General features: G+C 40.8%; 1 protein-coding gene across 4 annotated transcripts in view; it reads right to left on the bottom strand.

Moving 5' to 3' along the window:
• fchsd1 (FCH and double SH3 domains 1) overlaps positions 1 to 19,535 on the bottom strand; it is a 36,729-nt gene that overhangs the window by 8,378 nt on the left and 8,816 nt on the right. Inside the window, exons 3-13 of one of the 4 annotated variants that reach the window (XM_062977841.1) lie at positions 18,252 to 18,297; positions 14,623 to 14,696; positions 13,083 to 13,227; positions 12,758 to 12,894; positions 12,534 to 12,597; positions 12,262 to 12,390; positions 9,443 to 9,565; positions 6,212 to 6,313; positions 6,004 to 6,120; positions 4,585 to 4,689; positions 1,876 to 2,037 (exon numbers count right to left, since the gene is read on the bottom strand). In XM_062977841.1, the coding sequence (XP_062833911.1) occupies positions 1,876 to 2,037; positions 4,585 to 4,689; positions 6,004 to 6,120; positions 6,212 to 6,313; positions 9,443 to 9,565; positions 12,262 to 12,390; positions 12,534 to 12,597; positions 12,758 to 12,894; positions 13,083 to 13,227; positions 14,623 to 14,696; positions 18,252 to 18,297 (1,204 nt within the window). The remainder of the gene's footprint in view (positions 1 to 1,875; positions 2,038 to 4,584; positions 4,690 to 6,003; positions 6,121 to 6,211; positions 6,314 to 9,442; positions 9,566 to 12,261; positions 12,391 to 12,533; positions 12,598 to 12,757; positions 12,895 to 13,082; positions 13,228 to 14,622; positions 14,697 to 18,251; positions 18,298 to 19,535) is intronic. The other 3 variants (XM_008109001.2, XM_062977839.1, XM_062977840.1) reach the window with 3 other exon arrangements.

Here is a 19,535-nt window from a genome sequence, read left to right as displayed (position 1 = left end):
GCTGAAGTCCAAAACACCTGGAGGTTGTGCAGGCCTATTCTAGAGGCTTCCAGGAGCAAAGATGCTATTTTCTTTTTTATAACATGCTAGCTTGGGGACCCGGCAATGCCTGGATTTTTTGAAAAGGGCATTTGACGGCTGGGTTATTTGTCGGCTGGGTTCCGGGATCTCTGGACAAGGGTGAACTACAACTTCCATATGCCAAAGTCAATCACCCCCAAACCTGTATGCACAGTGGGCCGTGTTGTGTCTGTGTGCCAAGTTTGGTGCAGCTCTGATGTGGGCTGGGTTCAGAGCTCTGTGGATAAGGATGAACTACAATTCCTAATATCAAGGTTAATTCACACCAACCCCTGCAGTATATTCAATTGGTCATGGGGCTTCTCTGTGCCAAGTTGGGTCCTGGTCCATCATTGGTGTGGTTCAAAGTGCTCTTTGATTGCAGGTGAACTATAAATCCCAGTACCTACAACTAACAAACATAAAGGCCAATTCCACCCCAAATCCACCAGTATTCAAATTTGGGCATATTGAGTATGTGTGCCAAATTTGGTGCAATTCCATTGTTGTTTGCATTCACAGAGCTCTCTGGATGTAGGTGATATAATTCCTATAAACCAAGGTGAATTTCCCCCCAAGCCTTCCTGAATTTTTTGTTGGTCATGGGGGCTTTGTGTGCTAAGTTAGGTCCAGGGTCATTGTTGGTGGGGTTCAGAGTGTTCTTTGATTGCAGGTGAACTATACATCCCAGTACCTACAACTCCAAAATGTCCAGGCCAATTAATCTCAAAACCCACCAGTATTTAAATTTGGGCATCTCGGGTATGCATGCCAAGTTTGGTCCAGATCCATCATTGTCCGAGTTCATAGTGTGCTCTGGGTTTAGGTGAGCTACAACTCCTATAAATCCCTCCAGTATTTTTGTTGGTCATGAAGGTTGCATGTGCCAAGTTAGTTCCAGGTCAATCATTGGTGGGGTCCATAGTGCTCTTTGATTGCGGGTGAAGTATAAATTCCAGTGCCCACAACAGCTATAAATTAAGGTGAATTTCCCCTAAGCCTCTCCAGTATTTTTTGTTGGGTTCTGTGTTCTAAATGTGGTCCAGGTCCATTGTCAGTGGGGGTCGCAGTGCTCTGACTTGATGCAGGGTGAACTACAACTTCCATCATGTGGAGTCAATCCCCCAAACTCCACCAGTATGTTTAGTTGCTGCTCAGTTCTGTTCTGTTTGTTATGCAGGCAGAGTTGAAAAGAATAGGAAAGGGTTAAGGGAGAGGTGGTGGGCAGGGTTATATAAATTCCACACCAATTGAGGGAGTAAAGAACACTGGGGTGCCTGCCTGTGGTGGAGTAAACACTTAAAATCTAGGATGAAACTGTCCCTGAACGAAAGCATTTCTTGAGTGGTGGGCTGTAGTGTTTGGGGGGACATTGGCAGGGGTTGGGCTATATGTTCATCGTGCTTGCTATAACTGAAATGTCAATGGAGGGAGTGCTTTTGGTGGCTCCTCAACACTGTGGGTTGTAGCTGTTTGTGAAGTGTAAGTGGACAGCTCCGCCACATACACACATACAGATTTTCACTTTTATTATGTCTATAGATATAGTTATTTGTCAGAATGTGGAAATCCAGACTGCAAAACTGTGAAGGTAGTGGAAACAGTCATGTGGGCTTTTCCTCTCTTGAACTAATACTAGCACAAGCACTTACAGATCAAAGATTTCCAAGTTCCGACATCCAGATGACTTTCAGGGGTATCTGTACTGGTAGGAGGAGTCCAAATGAAGGTGTGTGTGGATCATTTATTCCATAGATCTGAGTTTCTTTGGTGGTGTGATCTCTGTCAAAATAGATGAGGAGAGACAATACTTACTGTAGGCGTTGACCCCTGCTCAGATCTGCGAGCTTCACTAAGCCGTCGCTCTTGCTCCATTTCATCCAGCACTTGCCCCATGGCACTTGCCAGCCAGGTGTCTACATCCAGGCCTGCCTCCCGCAGTAGAGTCAATCGAGCCTCAGCCTTCACTTTGCTGACCTGGAAAGGGAGCAGTGGCTGTCTTGTTAGCCAAGCAATCAAACAGCAATTGCTTCCTCAAATAACTGCCAAATCTCACCACAAATGGAATAGAAAAGGTGAAGAACAATGGTAATGCTGGTCTTTAATTAAGGAAGCAACTGCTTCTAACAAAAAGTATAATCTAGAAATGCAATTCAGTACCATGAATGATACTATCTTTTCAACTACCATAAATCTTGAAAAAGAGCTTATTCCCCATCAACAATATTTGATATTAAAAAATCTAGACCACCAGTGTTAATTGATGCACCAATACATTGTATCCCTCTATTTCAGGGGTTCTCATTTTTTTTAGCTGAGCCCTTTTCAAAACAAAAGTTTCTCATGGAGCCCCCCAAAAGTTTATATATTATATAATATAAAATGTGAGTGTGTGCGTGCGATATATATACCGTGTTTCCCCGAAAACAAGACAGAGTCTTATACTAATTTTTGCTCCCAAATATGCGTTAGGTCTTATTTTCAGGGATGTCTTATTTTTCCATGAAGAAGAATTCACATTAATCGTTGAACAAAAAAATGAACATTTATTATATACTGTACAGTATTTGTCATCACAAACCAGCATAACCAGACAAACTGTGAATCCTATCAATAATTTCTTGTTACTACCATTATTTCCATGTACAACAATCTATGGTACGTACATTGACCAATCCTGCATGCTCTGGTGTTCTGTTTGGCGGGCATGCTTCCCAACAAATACTTTGCTAGGTCTTACTTTGGGGGAGGCCTTATATTTGACAATTCAGCAAAACCTCTACTAGATGTTATTTTCAGGGGATGTCTTATTTTTGGGGAAACAGGGTATATACGCATGCATACATACATACATACATACATACATACATACAAACACCAGGCATAGGCAAACTTTTTGACTGACATACACTTAATAGTATTTCCATGGAAGACCCCAGGGGCCTTCTAGTCCAACCTGCTTCTGTCATGCAGTAAAAGCACAATCAAAACACCCCCAACAGATGGCCACCCAGCCATTGCAATAATAATAATAACAACAACAACAACAACAACAACAACAATAATATCAGGACCTCAAGATCGAACTGCAAAGGCTCTGGTATAAACCAGTATAGGTGGTCCCGGTGGTGATCGGCACATTGGGTGTCGTGCCAAAAGATCTCAGCCGGCATTTGGAAACAACAGACATTGACAAAATTACAATCTGCCAACTGTAAAAGGCCACCCTACGGGATCTGCACACATCATCCGAAAATACATCACACAGTCCTAAACACTTGGGAAGTATTCGACTTGTGATTTTGTGACATGAAATCCAGCATATCTATCTTGTTTGCTGTGTCATACAATGTCGTTGTGTCAATAATAATAATAATAATAACAATAATAAATTAACAGTAATAGTAACAGTAACAATAATAGGTGCAATCCCAGTGGCCACCCTGTCCAACCCCCTTCTGCCATGCAGGAAAAGCACAATCAAAGCATCCCCTGAACGGTGGGAGGGAAATGGAGTTCTGGAAGCAAGCAAGGCAAGGCAAAGGTGAAAAGGATCTGGATGGCGAGGGAGGTGAGGGAAAAAAGGCTTTTGAGGGTGAAGGAAGTAAGGGAAAAGGCTTTTGGGGACAATGGAAGCGAGGAAAAAGGGGTTTTGGGGTGAGGAAAACAAGGAAAATGTCTTTTTGGGGTAAGGGGGCTGAAGGGAAAAGGCTTTGGGTAGCGAAGGTGGCAGGAGGAGGAGGCAATCACGGAGCCCCTTAGTATGCTTTGCAGAGTTCCAAGGGCTCTGCAGAGCACATTTTGAGAACTGCTGCTCTATTTGGCTTTCTATTTTTTGTATTTTAACTGAGAAGCATCTGGGGTGGGGGCATAACCAAACCCCACTGGATGTTAGTTTCTTTGGTTACACCCAAAGTAATGTTTATACAATATGAGCCAGGTTTTAATGAAGTCATTTGTTTGTAAAACAGGTAGAATCTGGACGTGAAAGCGTATCTCAGCTACTCCTACATTCTATATGTGTACTGTGCCGAGAAAAGTAGGTCAGGGATTGCTTTCAAGTCCCTTCCACCCATTAACTTTTTATTTCTACAGCATAACTCATATCCATTGTTCCTACTGTACAAGAATAGAAATGCATTCCAGATCGGGATTCATCACATGCAAGGCAGAGACAAAAAGTTGAGAAACTTCACCCACCCTCAGATCTCACCATGGGTGACTAAGTGCCCGCCTACAATTTCACATCTTCCTGAAACTTGAACTTGCACAATGCATGAGGGTATGAACATTCACAAAATACTGAAAAACAGATGGGGCAACCTCCTGATTATTATGGAGTTCCCCTATTTCTGCAATATTTTCAGTCAAAGCAGAAAGAGCATCAGAAAGCACATATGCAGAGAAGTGGTAGAGAATGGCAAATAGCCCATCAAGGACATCCATGGTGTAATGAATATATGTAAAACAAACAAGTGCAACAGACCAATTAGTAGGCGTACAGAAGTGTACAGTCATACTTACCACTGCCTTCCTTATGTTCTCTCTTACTTCCTCCATCCTTTTTTCCATGCCAGTCATCTCTGCCTCAGGGACCTGTTGCCTCCTGGTTTCCATTCTCTGTAGAATCTATAAAACCCCACAGGGAAAATGAAATCAACCCAAACAACACGGTCACTCACTACTCACATGATACTAGAAGAGAAGCCTAGATTTGCTGTGAGCATTTCTTCTACTTGAAAGTGGGAAGACATTTTCCAAAAAATTAATAAACCCATCAGTTTCTGGAGGAGGAGGGAATGAACTTCCAGTTTGCAACAAATCTTAACATGTACAGTAGAGTCTCACTTATCCAAACGGGCCAGCAGAACCTTGGATAAGCGAATATCTTAGATAATAAGGAGGGATTAAGGAAAAGCCTATTAAACATCAAATTAGGTTATGATTTTACAAATTAAGCACCAAAACATCATGTTTTACAACAAATTTGACAGAAAAAGCAGTTCAATACACAGTAATGTTATGTTGTAATTACTGTATTTACGAATTTAGCACAAAAATATCATGATATATTGGAAACATTGATTACAAAAATGGCTTGGATAATCCAGAAACTTGGATAAGCGAGGCTTGGATAAGTGAGACTCGACTGTATTTTAAATAACTAAACAGAGTGAAATACCATCTGGATGGAAGTTCTGGAAAAAGCTTATGACAATATAGTTGACAAAAGAGTTAGAAATAAAAACAAGGAATGGTTCTGGCTCACATATAATTGCCCATACCCAGTATAAACAAACTCTCCTTCCTTTTAGACAAGCTTGGCTTAAAAGATAACTTCCAGAGGAAGCCCGACTTCAACCTTTTGGGAATGGTGTGTGTGTAAATAACCGCAGGGAATATAGGGAGTTTTACAGTGTCTGATTACAACTGAGAGACTTTGGGCCCTTCCAGACAGCCATATAACCCAAAATATCAAGGCAGAAAACCCCACAATCCCTTCAAACTGGATTATTGGAGTCCACACTGCCATATATACCAGTTCAAAGCAGATAATGTGGGATTTTATTCAGCTGGCCTTGGTTATGTTCTACAATGAAAAGAAAATGTATTCCTTCACAAAATAAATGGTTGGTGAAGATACACGAACTGTCTGAAATTGACAAATTCACAATGCTGATGAAAGACAAATCTATGACTAATTTTTAAAGAAAGATGGGAGCATGTTTATCACTTTTGTGAGACAAACTTATCAGTTTCAGGTCTTGCTTGATAGAAGATGAATGCTTAAAAGTAGAAGTGTAATTTGAAACTGCATGTAATACACTAACAGAGGGCTACAGTCTTTAGTTAAAGGGGACGAGGAGGGATGGACTTGTATGTAGCTAATGTGTGAAAGAGTTAGCTCTGAATTCACAGTCATATTCCTGCCTGGGTGCTTACCCCTTCACTGACAGTTTGAATTTTATAATCTTTAGCTGCCCGAGCAGCCCAGCGGCGTGCTTCCTTCTCCAGCCCAATGTCACCAGCATCACTGCCATTTGTATGCAGAAGAGATGTCTGGAAAGGAAGATGATTTTAAAAACTCTGTTAGAAGACACCACTCCGTCTCCATGATGGGTGAGGGAAGCACCACTATCATCTTCCTTACCACCTGATCAGCTCCTGCTGGCTGGAAGGATGGTATAGTCATTGCTGTGAAAGCAGTATTGTTCTCCTGCAGGAAGAGGCGGAGATTCTCCTCTTGGCACACCTGTATGAATAAGCAGAAAGAGGAAGAAAAGTTAAGGAGAGGAATGGGAGAGATGCCTCTCAAATGAGAAGACATTGCACCACAGACCACTTATTACAATGCAACCAGAGCCCTACCACACACACAATGGAGGACCTTCTCACAGTGACACCAGAGGCACTCAAAGTGGGCAGCTTCTGGTCAAAGGAAATCTAGTATAATGCCAAATTTTTAAATTTGTTTGTGTTTTTAAATACATTATAACTGTATTCTCAATTTGCTTCTCACACGATACATAAACAAACAAACGGCACTACAAAAATGCTTCTCTTTGCTTTCGATGCAGCATTGGCTCAAACATTCTTGCTTCCCTGTGTTCTTTAATCCACATGACCAAGCTGTGCTGCCAAGTCACATTTTTAGAAAATGCTGTAAACATCTACTTCTGATGAAGAAAATAAGATTAAAGAGCTCATTTCCAATATGTGACCTGAGAAATTTGGGTGGGGGGACAAGGCTCGAAACACTAAAATTTCACTTTACTTTTAGTTTAAAAAACAAACATAAGAAGAGCAAACTATATAGATCACAGAAAACCATTTATTTTTGTCAGATTTTTAAGTTAGCACATTTTTATTAAACTGTTTACTATAACCCTACAAGAATTATGTGGTTCCTGTATATCACTATAATATGTCCATGTTTTAATTCTCTCTCTGTGTTCCCCAGCCCAATCTTTGGTCCTCCTTTCTGAGCACAATAATAACTGCACTCTTTCAGGAATTCACCTACTAAGAATGCCCCATGTGCAAATGAACAAACATTACCAATGTCTTCAAGAAGCTGAACAATGGCAACACCATCAAAACAACAGCCCATGGGAATGACATTAACTGTGATTCCCCTCAATCCCTTCTAAACATTTGCAAAGTATCTGTGTTAGTGACAAGTTGTTTCAGTTCACAGTTCCTCTGTATTTGGCCACAACATCTGTGATCAATATATTCCAAACATACACACTCTCTTGTAAGTTGTGTCTCAATCTGGAGTATTCAAAAGCATACCAGAGATGCCAAATCCACACCCCTTCCCTTTTCCCAATTTCTTCACTATAATTAGTAATTATTTCAATATAATTGGAATTTTTCTGTCAAATATTTTTGTGGATGTCCTCTTCTTCCCTAATCTATGAAACTAGAGCCTTAAGATCGTCTGGGGAGGCCCTGCTCTCAGTCCCACCCCCTTCGCAAGTGCGATTGGTGGGGATGAGAGACAGGGCCCTCTTAGTGGTGATCCCTCAGCTGTGGAACTCCCTCCCCAGTAACACCAAACTGGCCCCATCCCTCCTGGTTTTCAGGAAAAAAGCTAAAGACGTGGCTTTGTACACAGGTGTTTGGGGAGTAGTGCAATATGGATCTTGATCTCAATCTGGCAGCTTGAATAATGACTGTGGGAAAATCAAGAAGTATGGAAAATCAAGACTTGGCACTATGTATGTTTTTAATCTGTTTTATTGTATTTATATGTTTTAACTGCTTATTTGTTTTAACTGCTTTATAATTTGATGTTATATTCATTGTTGTATGTATGATGCAGCATTGAATTTTTGACATAATTTGTAAGCCACTCTGAGTCCCCTTCGGGGTGAGAAGAGCAGAGTATAAATACAGTAAATAAATAAACTACATATAATAATAATAATAATAATAATAATAATAATAATAATAATAATAATAAACAACTTTCTTTGTATTCCGCCCTATCTTCCCAAGGGAACTCAGGGCGGATTCCAACATACAACGGCAAACATTAATGCCTACATGTTGTATTTTAGCACACACTGTTGTGTGGCTGGATGGATCTTCAGATTTGCAACTCCCACACAGCTGCAACTAGCATGGATGATTGGCATACATCTGGAAGGATATGAAATTCCAATAGTAACAGTTAACACAGCCACACACGTCTGGTGGGGCTCTGTGCCAGCAGCGCAGAGAAACGGAGCCCAGAGAAGTTGGGTGTACACCTGACTCCTTATAGAAAAAAGCCAGAGGAGGCGAAGGGGAAGTGGTGAACAGAGGGGAAACATCATGGGAAAAGATACCACAACCCACAACAACCCATGAGGGTAAGGAACGTAGCCTTGATGCCGCCCCACAATTTCTTCGCTGCCCCGTCTTTGTAAAGGCCATCTGATGAGATCCTGAGTAAAGAAGCCTAACAAGAAGGAATTATTTTCTTCTTACATCTACTCCAATTTGTTTTTTAAGTAACATTTATTTTCAAAGGGTATTGGGAACTATTATGTCCCAAGGAAATCAAACATCACTAAGGACTTCATCCTGCAAGGGGGGGAAAGAGGATGGAATTGTCTTCTTTGTATGGCTTTCCGTCGTGTTCTATCTTTACAGAAGACGGAGAATTCACTCACTTCCATCACAAAGGATTACCTCCTCCTGTTTCTAGCTCAACCATTGGCTTCATTTCAATCACAACGGGAGACCAGCACACTTTTAAACCACTTCTTTCAATGAGATCTGCCAGTCCTCTTTAAACCCTTATTCTCAAGGAAACCAGGACACTTTTTAACTACTTCTTTCAGTGGCACCCACTAATGGCGATAGAAGGAGCACTGAGGGGCATTAGCAGACTGCCCACATGAACATCCACACTGAAACATCACAAAACCGAGTATAAAAGGACAAATCCATCACTTCCCACCCCTAGGAAAAACACCAATTTTTAGTGTTGATTCCAGCCCATCTTTCACACTGTGGAGGCAGAATGGGTCATGCATTATTTGGTCGGATTTATCGGATTCTATCTTTGAGGTGTGTAGAAATGGAGGAAAACCTCCCTCTGATGAGGTCCTAAAAAAGGCACCACACATACTAGGCTAGAAAGTAAAAATCAGAAGGAACGGTGATACAGAAAATTCATGATCATATCGCCCAACTTAACATCATCAGTTTTCAAGTAGTTATAAGGCTCCAACTTTTCCATAGAGCAGTTGTATAGGGGGAGGTATCTTTCTTAACCCACTTTCAGGATTGAGGTTTTCTAGATACAAATCACCTGTCTACAGTATGGCAAATAGCAGCTTTGCAAACCATTTTGATCTTACAATCACACAGTGGTTGTATTCATTACCTTTGCAGACTCATCATAAAGAATCTGAAAGAATTCTTGGGTGCTTTGGCAGACCTCTAATTCGGTCTTGTTAATCAAGGTGAGCTGGTCTCTGAGTCGTTCATAAAGGTCCCCGTCTAGTACCTGGAGAAAAATGGAACAAAGTAATATAAAATGTTTATGATATATTAAGGTTGTCTCTGTTTTGATGAAGATAGCATAGCACTTGTATTATAACAATAAAAAGACAAAAACATAAAATTGCAGAGCTTTTCATCTAATCATGTGTGAAAGAACTAATCAATTACTTGGAGAGGAGATGATGAAAATGTTCTAATAACCAGGCTTTGAAGTTGCAAGGTTTTTCAATGCTAATCAAGCTTGCCAATTGCAACATCCACACTTGCCTCAAATAGACAAGTGTTCTTTCTCCCACACTGGAGATTCCAGAGATATAGAAACCCCACTTGTCTAGTTTCCAACAGACCTCACAACCTCTGAGGATGCCTGCCACAGATGTGGGCAAAACATCAGGAGATAATCTTTCTGGAACATAGCCATACAGCCCGGAAAACTCACAGCAATCCAGTGATTCCAGCCATGAAAGCTTCAACAGCACATATATCAAATATGAACTCATTAATTAAGAAACTGAAAAATTTTAAGTATTTTCAATGCAATTAGATGAAAGTTCAGATGTCGCTGGACTTGTGATATTGCCTGTTTTGTTTATATTCGTATCCTTGGAGAACAATGCAACCAGGGAAGAAATGTTTATAAAAATCAATTGTTACATGCATAAACACAATTTTGATTAGGATCAGTGTATTAATGTATGCAGCTAAGGGGCGGGATTCACAATACTTAGTTAAAATCAGAGATAGAGTTAGGGGGGAAAAGCCTTCTGAAGGGTTCAATGACTGAAAAAGTTTGGGAACTGCTTTTGTAGATAATTCTGTCTTTCAAAAGGTAGAAGGAACATGGAGAACAGCAATCCTGGACTTAATCCTAGCCAAGAGTAAAAAGTCAGTCACTGGATTCAAAGTGGTTGGTACCTTAAAGAGAAGTGGCCATGTAATGCTAGAATTTACAATTGTGGGACAAGCCAAATAGGAGTATAGTCAAAACAGATTTTGAATTTCAGAAAAGCTGATTTTATAAAGCTCAAAGAAATACTAGGTGGAACCCCATTGTGAATTGTCTGCATCTATGCATCAGCAAACACCTTAACAAGGGAATCAATTGCAAATCAAGTTGGTAAGGAGATAGTCAGACTTCACCTAGTTACCCTTAATTGAGCTTTGTAGGACCAGATGAATTGTATCCCAGGATACTGAAGGATCTTGCTGATGTACTCTTTGATCCACCTGTTATCATTTTAGACTATCTTGGAGGACAGCTTAGTCACCAGAAAAATGGGAAAAAAAAACACAGTTTCCTTTTCTTCAAAAAGGGCAAAAGAGAGAGAGAAGATTCAGGAAACTACAGATCAGTCAGCCTAATTTCAATATCAGAAAACAAATACTAGAGTCTGCTAGCAGCTATCTGGATGACAATTCAGTGACAAACAGGAGTCAGCATTGGTTTGTCAAGAAAAAATTCTGCCAAACTAGTTCCGAGGATGATGGGAATGTTGTAGTAGTTGTTGTTTATCTCCATTTCAGCAAAGCATCTGATAAAGACCTCTGTGATATTTTGTTTAGTAAACTGATTAAATGTAGAATAGATGAAAACACCATCAGATGGATCCATAATTGGTTGAAAAACTATACTCAAAGAAATGACAGCATCATTTCAGATTGGAAGGCAATATTAAGCGAAGTGCTGCATGGTTCTGTCTTGAGGTTGACACTCAGTGTTGTTATGGATTATTTAGATCGGGGTGGGGAACCCTTAAGGCATATGTGGCTTTCTAGGTTTTTAAGTGCAGCCTTTTGATTGCATCCAAATGTACAGAACACATCCTTTTATTGTTATCAATGCATTTTGTTTATCTCTTATATTTTTATTTTATATTTCTTTTATATTTAGAATGAATGTATTTAAAATTCCGAAGAATAAAATAAGTTTTCATGAAACCCTCCTCCAGACTGACTGTCTGCTTATCACGTCAAAGAAGACCAAGAAAATCCTGAAGGAAGAATAATTGCAATTGCAGACTTCCGTGTACATTTTAAAGTTTTTTGAATGAGGCCTTATTTGAATACAGCCTTTTAACATGAAAAGGTTTCCCAACCCTGATTTAGATGAAGGGGCAGAGGGAATCCTGATCAAATGTGCAGATGATACAGAGCAGAGAAGAGTAGCTTAACACATTGGAAGACAGGATTCAGTTCTTGCATTCAGTTCTTGGTGCCTTGTCTTAAGATGAATAAAGATAAACTGGAGCAAGCTCAGAGAAGGGTAACAATGATAAAGATGGAGGCAAAAATATATGGGGTTGAAGAAGTTGAACAGATTCACCCTGGTGAAAAGAAGGCAGAGGATTGATATGGTGGCACTTTTTAAATAACTAAAGAGCTGTTGAGAAGAGGAAGATGCACATTTGTTCTCGACTGCCCCAGAGGGTAATATCAGGTCTAAAGGTTTTAAGTTACAGGAGGATAGATTTTGGCTAAATATTTAAAAAAAACATCTTGATGGTAAGGGCAATTCAGCAGTGGAACAAATAACCTAGAGTGGTGTTGAGATCTCGTTCTCTGGGTGCCATCAAAAAGATGCTGGATGCATTGAGCAGAGGTTGGATTCAATAGCATAGGCGGGTCTTTTCACCTCTGTGATTCTAAGCATAGCCTGGAAAGTGTGAGGGATTATGTACATCCTAAGACGAGAGTTTCTACCTTGAAAACAGTTGGCAGTTCCACATGGTAGTAATGTCCCAGATGGGCACTAGCAGCTGCCAGAGTCAAGAGGTACTCATTTCGTGCCATCACCAGCTGTTGTGAATTCTCTGCCATCTGCACAGAGAACTGCAATGAGAGGAACAAACAGCTATGCACACTACGTTTAACAAGTCCCTCCTCAGTCCGACAACCCACACTTGCAAATACCCTGCCAGCTTGGGCCTTCGCAACTTATCTTTTTGCAATAGCTGGCAGACTGAGTCTCTGACCTTGGCACTGAGCTTCTGCAAGCTGGCTTTGGTATGAAATATGCCGTGATCACTCTTCCTGAGCCTGTGGGGGGAAAAAATGTTGATTAACTTCCACAAAGAGGCCCTCAGCATGGGAAAGCCCCTGGAAAACAGTCAACTTGTGAGAGGAGGATAACTCTCCACTCTAGTCCTATGGCACTCCCAAATTCTCTTGCCTATGGAGCATAGTATTGGAAGCTCACCTGGCATCTACATCAGCAGCCTTTTCCTTGGTTACTTCATTGGCCCGTTCTATATGTATGTAATGCTTCTTGGTTTTGCTGACTTCCTTCACTGTCTCTTGCAGCTCAGCCTGTATATTCAGCAATTGTTCCATGCCCTGGGGGTGGGGGGGGGGGAGGCATGAAGGATATTATATTATTGATTTAGGTGCACTTCCCTGCCTTGTTAGGAGCTGCTCTTCAAGATTAGCCAATTCAATGCATCTCTGGACTCCTTGTATAGTTTCCCAGCCTCTAGAAGGCTTATGAGCGCAATGCAAATGACTCTGTCTCACCCCAATGGTACCTTTTTAAACAAATGCTCTTTTGACAGCCGAGATGTTTTGACTGCCTCTGTGCTCACAGTACGATAGGTCTCTGAAGCAGCAACCCTGGCATGACCTAGCGAGGTGGTGCCATCCATCATGCTCTTCCAGGCTGCAAAGATGCTTCTGCAGAAACATTGCAGAAGGACACAATATTATCAGCTCTCATTAACATCTGAAGCAATTTTCAGGAGATACTCATAAAACACTGTTCTCCAGAAGCCCCTTTCTTAGCTATTGCTGCTTTGAAGAAACTAGCTAAGTGAAGCACAGCCTGCTTCCTTCTGCTTCAGATGCGTCCCTAAAAGATCGCATGACTATTTATATACTGTTATGATGATTCCTCTCTGTGGCCTCTTTGAAACAGTAAAACCACTTCCTGAGCTCTCGGCGTAACAGCTTTGTCCACAAAAACCCATCTGAACTCATTGCTTATGCTTTATTGCACCAACCCTTTTATCTATTGCATCAATCCGTCTATCTTTAGACCATCCCAAAAGGCTCTAGGAACTTGCTGCCGCCACATGGGCTGAATTCCAGGAAGCCATAACAGCTTGAAGGCAACAAAAGCAAATGGTTTCTTGAAACAAACAGGTCTTGTTTCAAGGTCTGTCTGCTTTTTTTCTGCCAGTCATGCCTCTGCTACCTTATTTATTCCTGATCTCTTTCCCTCTTGCTGTTTTCATTCCCTCTTGCCTGACCATTACTCTTGCAAGGACGTTTTCTCCTTCTGACAATATTAGGACACACTGCGGTACATTTTTACCTTCTCCATCCTATCCTTGGATTCTTCACCTTCCATGCTTTTCTCTCTAAATAATATTTAGAGAAAATTGGTGGACCCTTGCCTCCTGCACCCAAATTCACAGGCAAGCAGACTCATACATGCTGGTAGAGAAGATATGATTTAATTTCAAAAACTTTCTACAAAATTTTAGGAACATGTCAAATGAAAAAGATGGCAAAGAAAGCAGACAGACTCTTTTCAGCCTCAACTGCATTCTAAGATGAGGGCAAAACAAAACAAAACAAAACAAAAAACCTACACCTTCCCGAATACATCAATAACAAAAAGCAGAAATGAAATTAAAGACAGTGATATTGCTGTTTAATCAAACATAGCCTCTTAAAGCAGTGGTTCTCAACCTGTGGGTCCCCAGATGTTTTGGTCTTCAACTCCCAGAAATCCTAACAGCTGGTAAATTGTCTGGGATTTCTGGGAGTTGTAGACCAAAACACCTGGGGACCCACAGGTTGAGAACCACTGGCTTAAAAGCATCAGTTACCAGTGATAGATTCATGAGATTACAAGGAGATCAACTTGCTTCCTTAAGTTAGGTTCAGTATGTACTGACCACAGTATCTATTTCTCCAGGGAAAAAAATATAAGCAGAAATAGACATCCATAGTTTTTCTTATCCTAAAATCTCTTCAAATGCTTTCCTTTAAAAAAAATTGGAGCCACTAAGGCAGAAGTGACTTCTTTCCCATAAGCCCAGGTCATAGAAAAGCAATTTCTACCTGGAGTCGTTGGTGACACTCCAACCACGCTGCCATTCTCTCTTCTGGAACTGACTTGCTAGCCTCTGTAATGCCTGAAAATAAACATATAGTTGATTTTTTTTTAAAAATGTTTCCAACCTAGTTTACTATTCAAGTAGTTTTACAATATAGTTCGAAATGAATAACTAATAACACCATCATGGATTTCATTGGATTTTCTTCTGCATTCCCAAGAACCCCATCACTCCAAATGGCTACCAGGCAGACCTGAAGCACAAACACACAGCTGGCCCCTGACCACTCCCTTGACTACACCATTGGAGTTCCAACTCATATGTGCAGAGGGTATATCAAGCCAAAATATGGGGGCAAAAGTGATGCATTATTAGTCACTATATCTGAAGGAAAAACTTATTTTGGAAGGCAGAATTATCATCTGAGGAGACAGTGCTTTCCTTTGCCCTCTTTCCATTGCTATACCTAGATATCTCCTTTTCCATTAACAGCTTTGACCAGACTAGGCAGCGTATCTGAAACTAAATGTTTGGATGGGAGACAATCTGTCTCTTCCGTAATGGCCTATTTTCCATTTTTAAGGGAAGAATAGGACTAAAGGATAATAAATACTTAATAGTCCTGCCCACTGTCTGCCAGGGTCTCTGCAAGCATGACTACCATTACCTTACCTTGAAGAAAACATACACACACACACACACACAGCCTTTCCTTTATTTCAATGTGCTAGTACAAAATCTGGAATGATACAAAACTGAGCTCCCTGAGAAACAAATGTCCCTAGAATACAAGTTTGTGTAGCTCTGATTTGTGATACATGAGTAGATTGCTATCCATTTCCTGTTCACAATGGTGTGTGAAATAATATTAACCCATTACGCTAATGATGAAAGACCTACCTTCCATTCTTTCATCCTCACCTTCCTTGCTCCACACCTTCCTACTTCCCTGACTAATAGCAAGACTGGATTTTCAATTAGTTTGCTGAGGCCCATGATTGTACTAACATGGAAACTATTTAGTCACCAGCAGCCTCTCTTTACTTCTTAGAAATTATGTATCACCCAAAGGAGTGTGTGTATATGTGGCAAAATATTTGTACTTTTAATAGTTTCTCCTTAATTTTCTTAATGATTTTGTTATTATAATGAAAAATCTTTACCAATAAAATAGAGATTACTATGAAAACTGTTGGGGCCCCCAGTGGCACAGCAGATTAAACTGCTGAGCTGCTGAACTTGCTGACAGAAAAGTCGGTGGTTCGAATCCGGGGAGCGGGGTGCGCTCCCGCTATTAGCCCCAGATTTTGCCAACCTAGCATTTCGAAAATATGCAAATGTGAGTAGATCAATAGGTACTACTCTTTGGCTTAGAAATGGAGATGAGTACCAATTCCCAGAGTTGGACACGACTAGACTTAATGTCAGGGGAAATGCTTTACCTTTACTATGAAAACTGTTTTGATGGGCAGTAAAATATTCCTATGAATCAAAACTAAGAGGAACAGAAAGTTGATATTGAACAGGATGACAGCAAGCCAAACATACAAGAGTGATATACTGTAGTACAGAAAATTATCACTTTATATCTTCAAAAAAAAAGGTAAAGGTTTCCCCTGACGTTAAGTTCAGTCGTGACCGACTCTGGAGGTTGGTGCTCATCTCCATTTCTAAGCCGAAGAGCCGGCATTGTCCATAGACATCTCCAAGGTCATGTGGCCGACATGACTGCATGGAGCGCCGTTACCTTCCCGCCGGAGTGGTACCTATTGATCTACTCACATTTGCATGTTTTCGAACTGTTAGGTTGGCAGGAGCTGGGGCTAATAGCAGACGCTCATTCCGCTCCTGGGATTTGAACCTGGGACCTTTTGGTCCGCAAGTTCAGCAGCTCAGCGCTTTAATGCACTGTGCCACAATATTACCCTTACAATATCAGTTTGGAACCACAGGGGATAAGGGACCAAGCCTCAGGAAGGACAGCAAAGGAAAGCCATCTATTTCTACAAAAAGCATCCAGATGCAACCAAGGAAGAACTGTGAGAGCTGTTCGACAGTGGAACTCTCTCCCCCGGGCTGTGGTGGAGGCTCCTTCCTTGGAAGCTTTTAAGCAGAGGCTGGATGGCCATCTGTCGGGGGTGCTTTGAATGCGATTTCCTGCTTCTTGGCAGGGGGTTGGACTGGATGGCCCATGAGGTCTCTTCCAACTCTACTATTCTATGATTCTATGATTCTAAGAATTTGTAATCAAGCAAGATAAATAGTACTAAAGGTTAGGATTCTGTCAATAGAAGTTTCTTTTAGCTCTGCTGCAAAGGAAGCTTTGCATTCTAGACATGTTAGATTGAAGCACACTGTGTTCCTAAAGCCCAAGGCGTAGCTCACAAGGTCATTTCAAAACACAATACAGGTAGGAATCTAATCCATGCTCAGTGCCACTGCTTAGCTTAAAGACTACATGTAGTATTCCAACACATTGTACCCCTGACTTACAGAAACCTTGCACTGGCATGGCTGACTTTGCTTACTTTGATCATAAGGAACTGGAGCTCCAGGTTTAAAGAGTCTTAATAAATAGCTGCAAGCTGCTTTAGGATCACTGGCTTCAAGAAGAAGCTCAACTAAGCCTTGTTAGAGTACCTCGCTAAAGTCTTGAGCATTAAAGGATTACCATGTCTGACCTCAAGTTCACTGGCTGGCAGCTCCAATATCTTATCTATGCCCTCTGGGTCACTTCTTTTAGCCAGGGAAAGGTGCTAGCCTACAGAGAATGGACCAGGTCTTACCACTGTCCAACTGATATAACTTGTTAATTAGAAACCTAAATCAGGGTTGGTCAGCAGGAATGGAACGGCCAAGGCTGGCAGCTACACATTGTGTTTTCTGTAAGGCAATAGTTTTCTCCACCATGAATATAATGTCATTTAGAATACAAAATACTGTATTTCAGCACATCATAGTTGTCACTGTGGAATATCCGTACCCCCATTTTTGGGGTGCCAAAATTGGTGTTTTAGTATTTTTTGCATAATAATTGCATCCTTGATTTAGACAGCTCCCCAGCTGCAAATTGTCTAGTGGTTATTACTTTCCACGTGTCTTGCTGCCCTACTTTATCTGGTTGCCCACGCCCTTTCAGCAAGGGCATTTTACTCACTCGCTTGCTCACCCATCCATCTGCCTGCACACCCACTCATTCATTTGCTTGCACACACATGTGCCCACCCACTCACTCACACTCCCATTCATCTGCTCACTCAGATACTTTCAGCACTTCAACATGCAAGTGAATGGGAAATAGATGGATGAGGGAGAGAATGGGTGTGTGGGGACGTGGGTGTGCAAATTAGTGAAGTGGTGGACAGGTGAGTTGGTGGGCAGGTTGGTGGGCAAGAAGTGGGGTGGGCGAGTGATGGATTCAAACGCTGGCCAGCAGGCAGGTGGGCGAGCAGGTGACTGGATGGGTGAGCAACATTAGTTTAATAAAAAGTTATTGAATTCGTATAAAACTGGCATATTTTTTTCTTCATGTAATAGTTACACCCTTCTCTTTTTGCTCAAAACAAGTGTGACTGTTATACAATGAAACACAGTATATTTCAAACAGGCATCTTTGAACACTTATTGTCTCACCTGTCCATACTCCCTCTCAATAGCTGATCTCTGTTTGCTGTAGGACCTGCAAAGAGATAACAACAGACCACAATCAACTGAGTCGTGTGTGTGTGTGTGTGTGTAGTATAACTACAAACACAAATACATACACCACACTCATGTATGTATGTGTGTATACATACATACATAGTGTGTGTGTGTATGCATATGTATGTATATGTATATATGTGTGTGTGTTTGTGTGTGTGTGTGTGTGTGTATATATATATATATATATATATATACACACAGTAGAGTCTCACTTATCCAACACTCACTTATTCAACATTCTGGATTATCCAATGCATTTTTGTAGTCAATGTTTTCAATATATCGTGATATTTTGGTATTAAATTCATAAATACAGTAAATTACTACATAACATTACTGCGTATTGAACTACTTTTTCTGCCAAATTTGTTGTCTAACATGATGTTTTGGTTTTTCATTTGTAAAATCATAACCTAATTTGATGTTTAATAGGCTTTTCCTTAATGCCTCCTTATTATCCAACATATTCGCTTATCCAACATTCTGCCGGCCCGTTTATGTTGGATAAGTGAGACTCTATACTACTCTTACTAATTTGCAATTCAGAAAAACAGAAATATTTGCTTGAGAAATCTTGAATAGTTGCCCTTTTCTCTTATCTGGCATGTTTGTGCATGTGTGGGATGTGTGTAGGTATGTGGGTGTGTGTATAGGGCAGAGTTGCTTGGATTTCTTGTGACTTCAGCAGTGGTAGAATCCCACAAAAATCCCATACACTGCTGTCACTGCTCGAGGCATTTGATCTCTGTTTCAGAAAAAACACAACTACTCCTACCCTTTTCCCTGCAGGGGAGGCAACTTTAATATAATATGTAATTATCAGCCAGAAAATGTCTGTAATGAGCAAGCTAAAAAGCCTACTGTGCCGTCTCTTTGAAGATAGACTTAGGAAACTGTGAGATTTTCTAAACAAGAGAGACTTGCAGAATGACACAATACATGAGGGAAATGAAAGATTCCTAAAAAGGCTCAAACTAAGTAAAAATTTCCTGCGAACCTAGCAGCTGGGATCATTTCAACCTAGCTGGATAGAGACCAGCAATGAGCATAGTTGCTTGCCTCACAGGTGTTGCAATCTTTCACATTAGTCACTACCTTGCACAGTAATGACCTTACTTTGAACCCTGTGTAAATCAACTGATGATGATAGAAATTGATGCTAGCATTTAAATACAGGGAGTCCCTGAGCTACAAACATCCTACTTATATACA

The sequence above is a fragment of the Anolis carolinensis genome, chromosome 4, assembly GCF_035594765.1.
Source record: "Anolis carolinensis isolate JA03-04 chromosome 4, rAnoCar3.1.pri, whole genome shotgun sequence".
NCBI classification, from domain to species: Eukaryota; Metazoa; Chordata; class Lepidosauria; order Squamata; family Dactyloidae; genus Anolis; species Anolis carolinensis.
The sequence above is the reverse complement of the archived record's forward strand: the minus strand, read 5'-3'. Positions and strand labels throughout refer to the sequence as shown.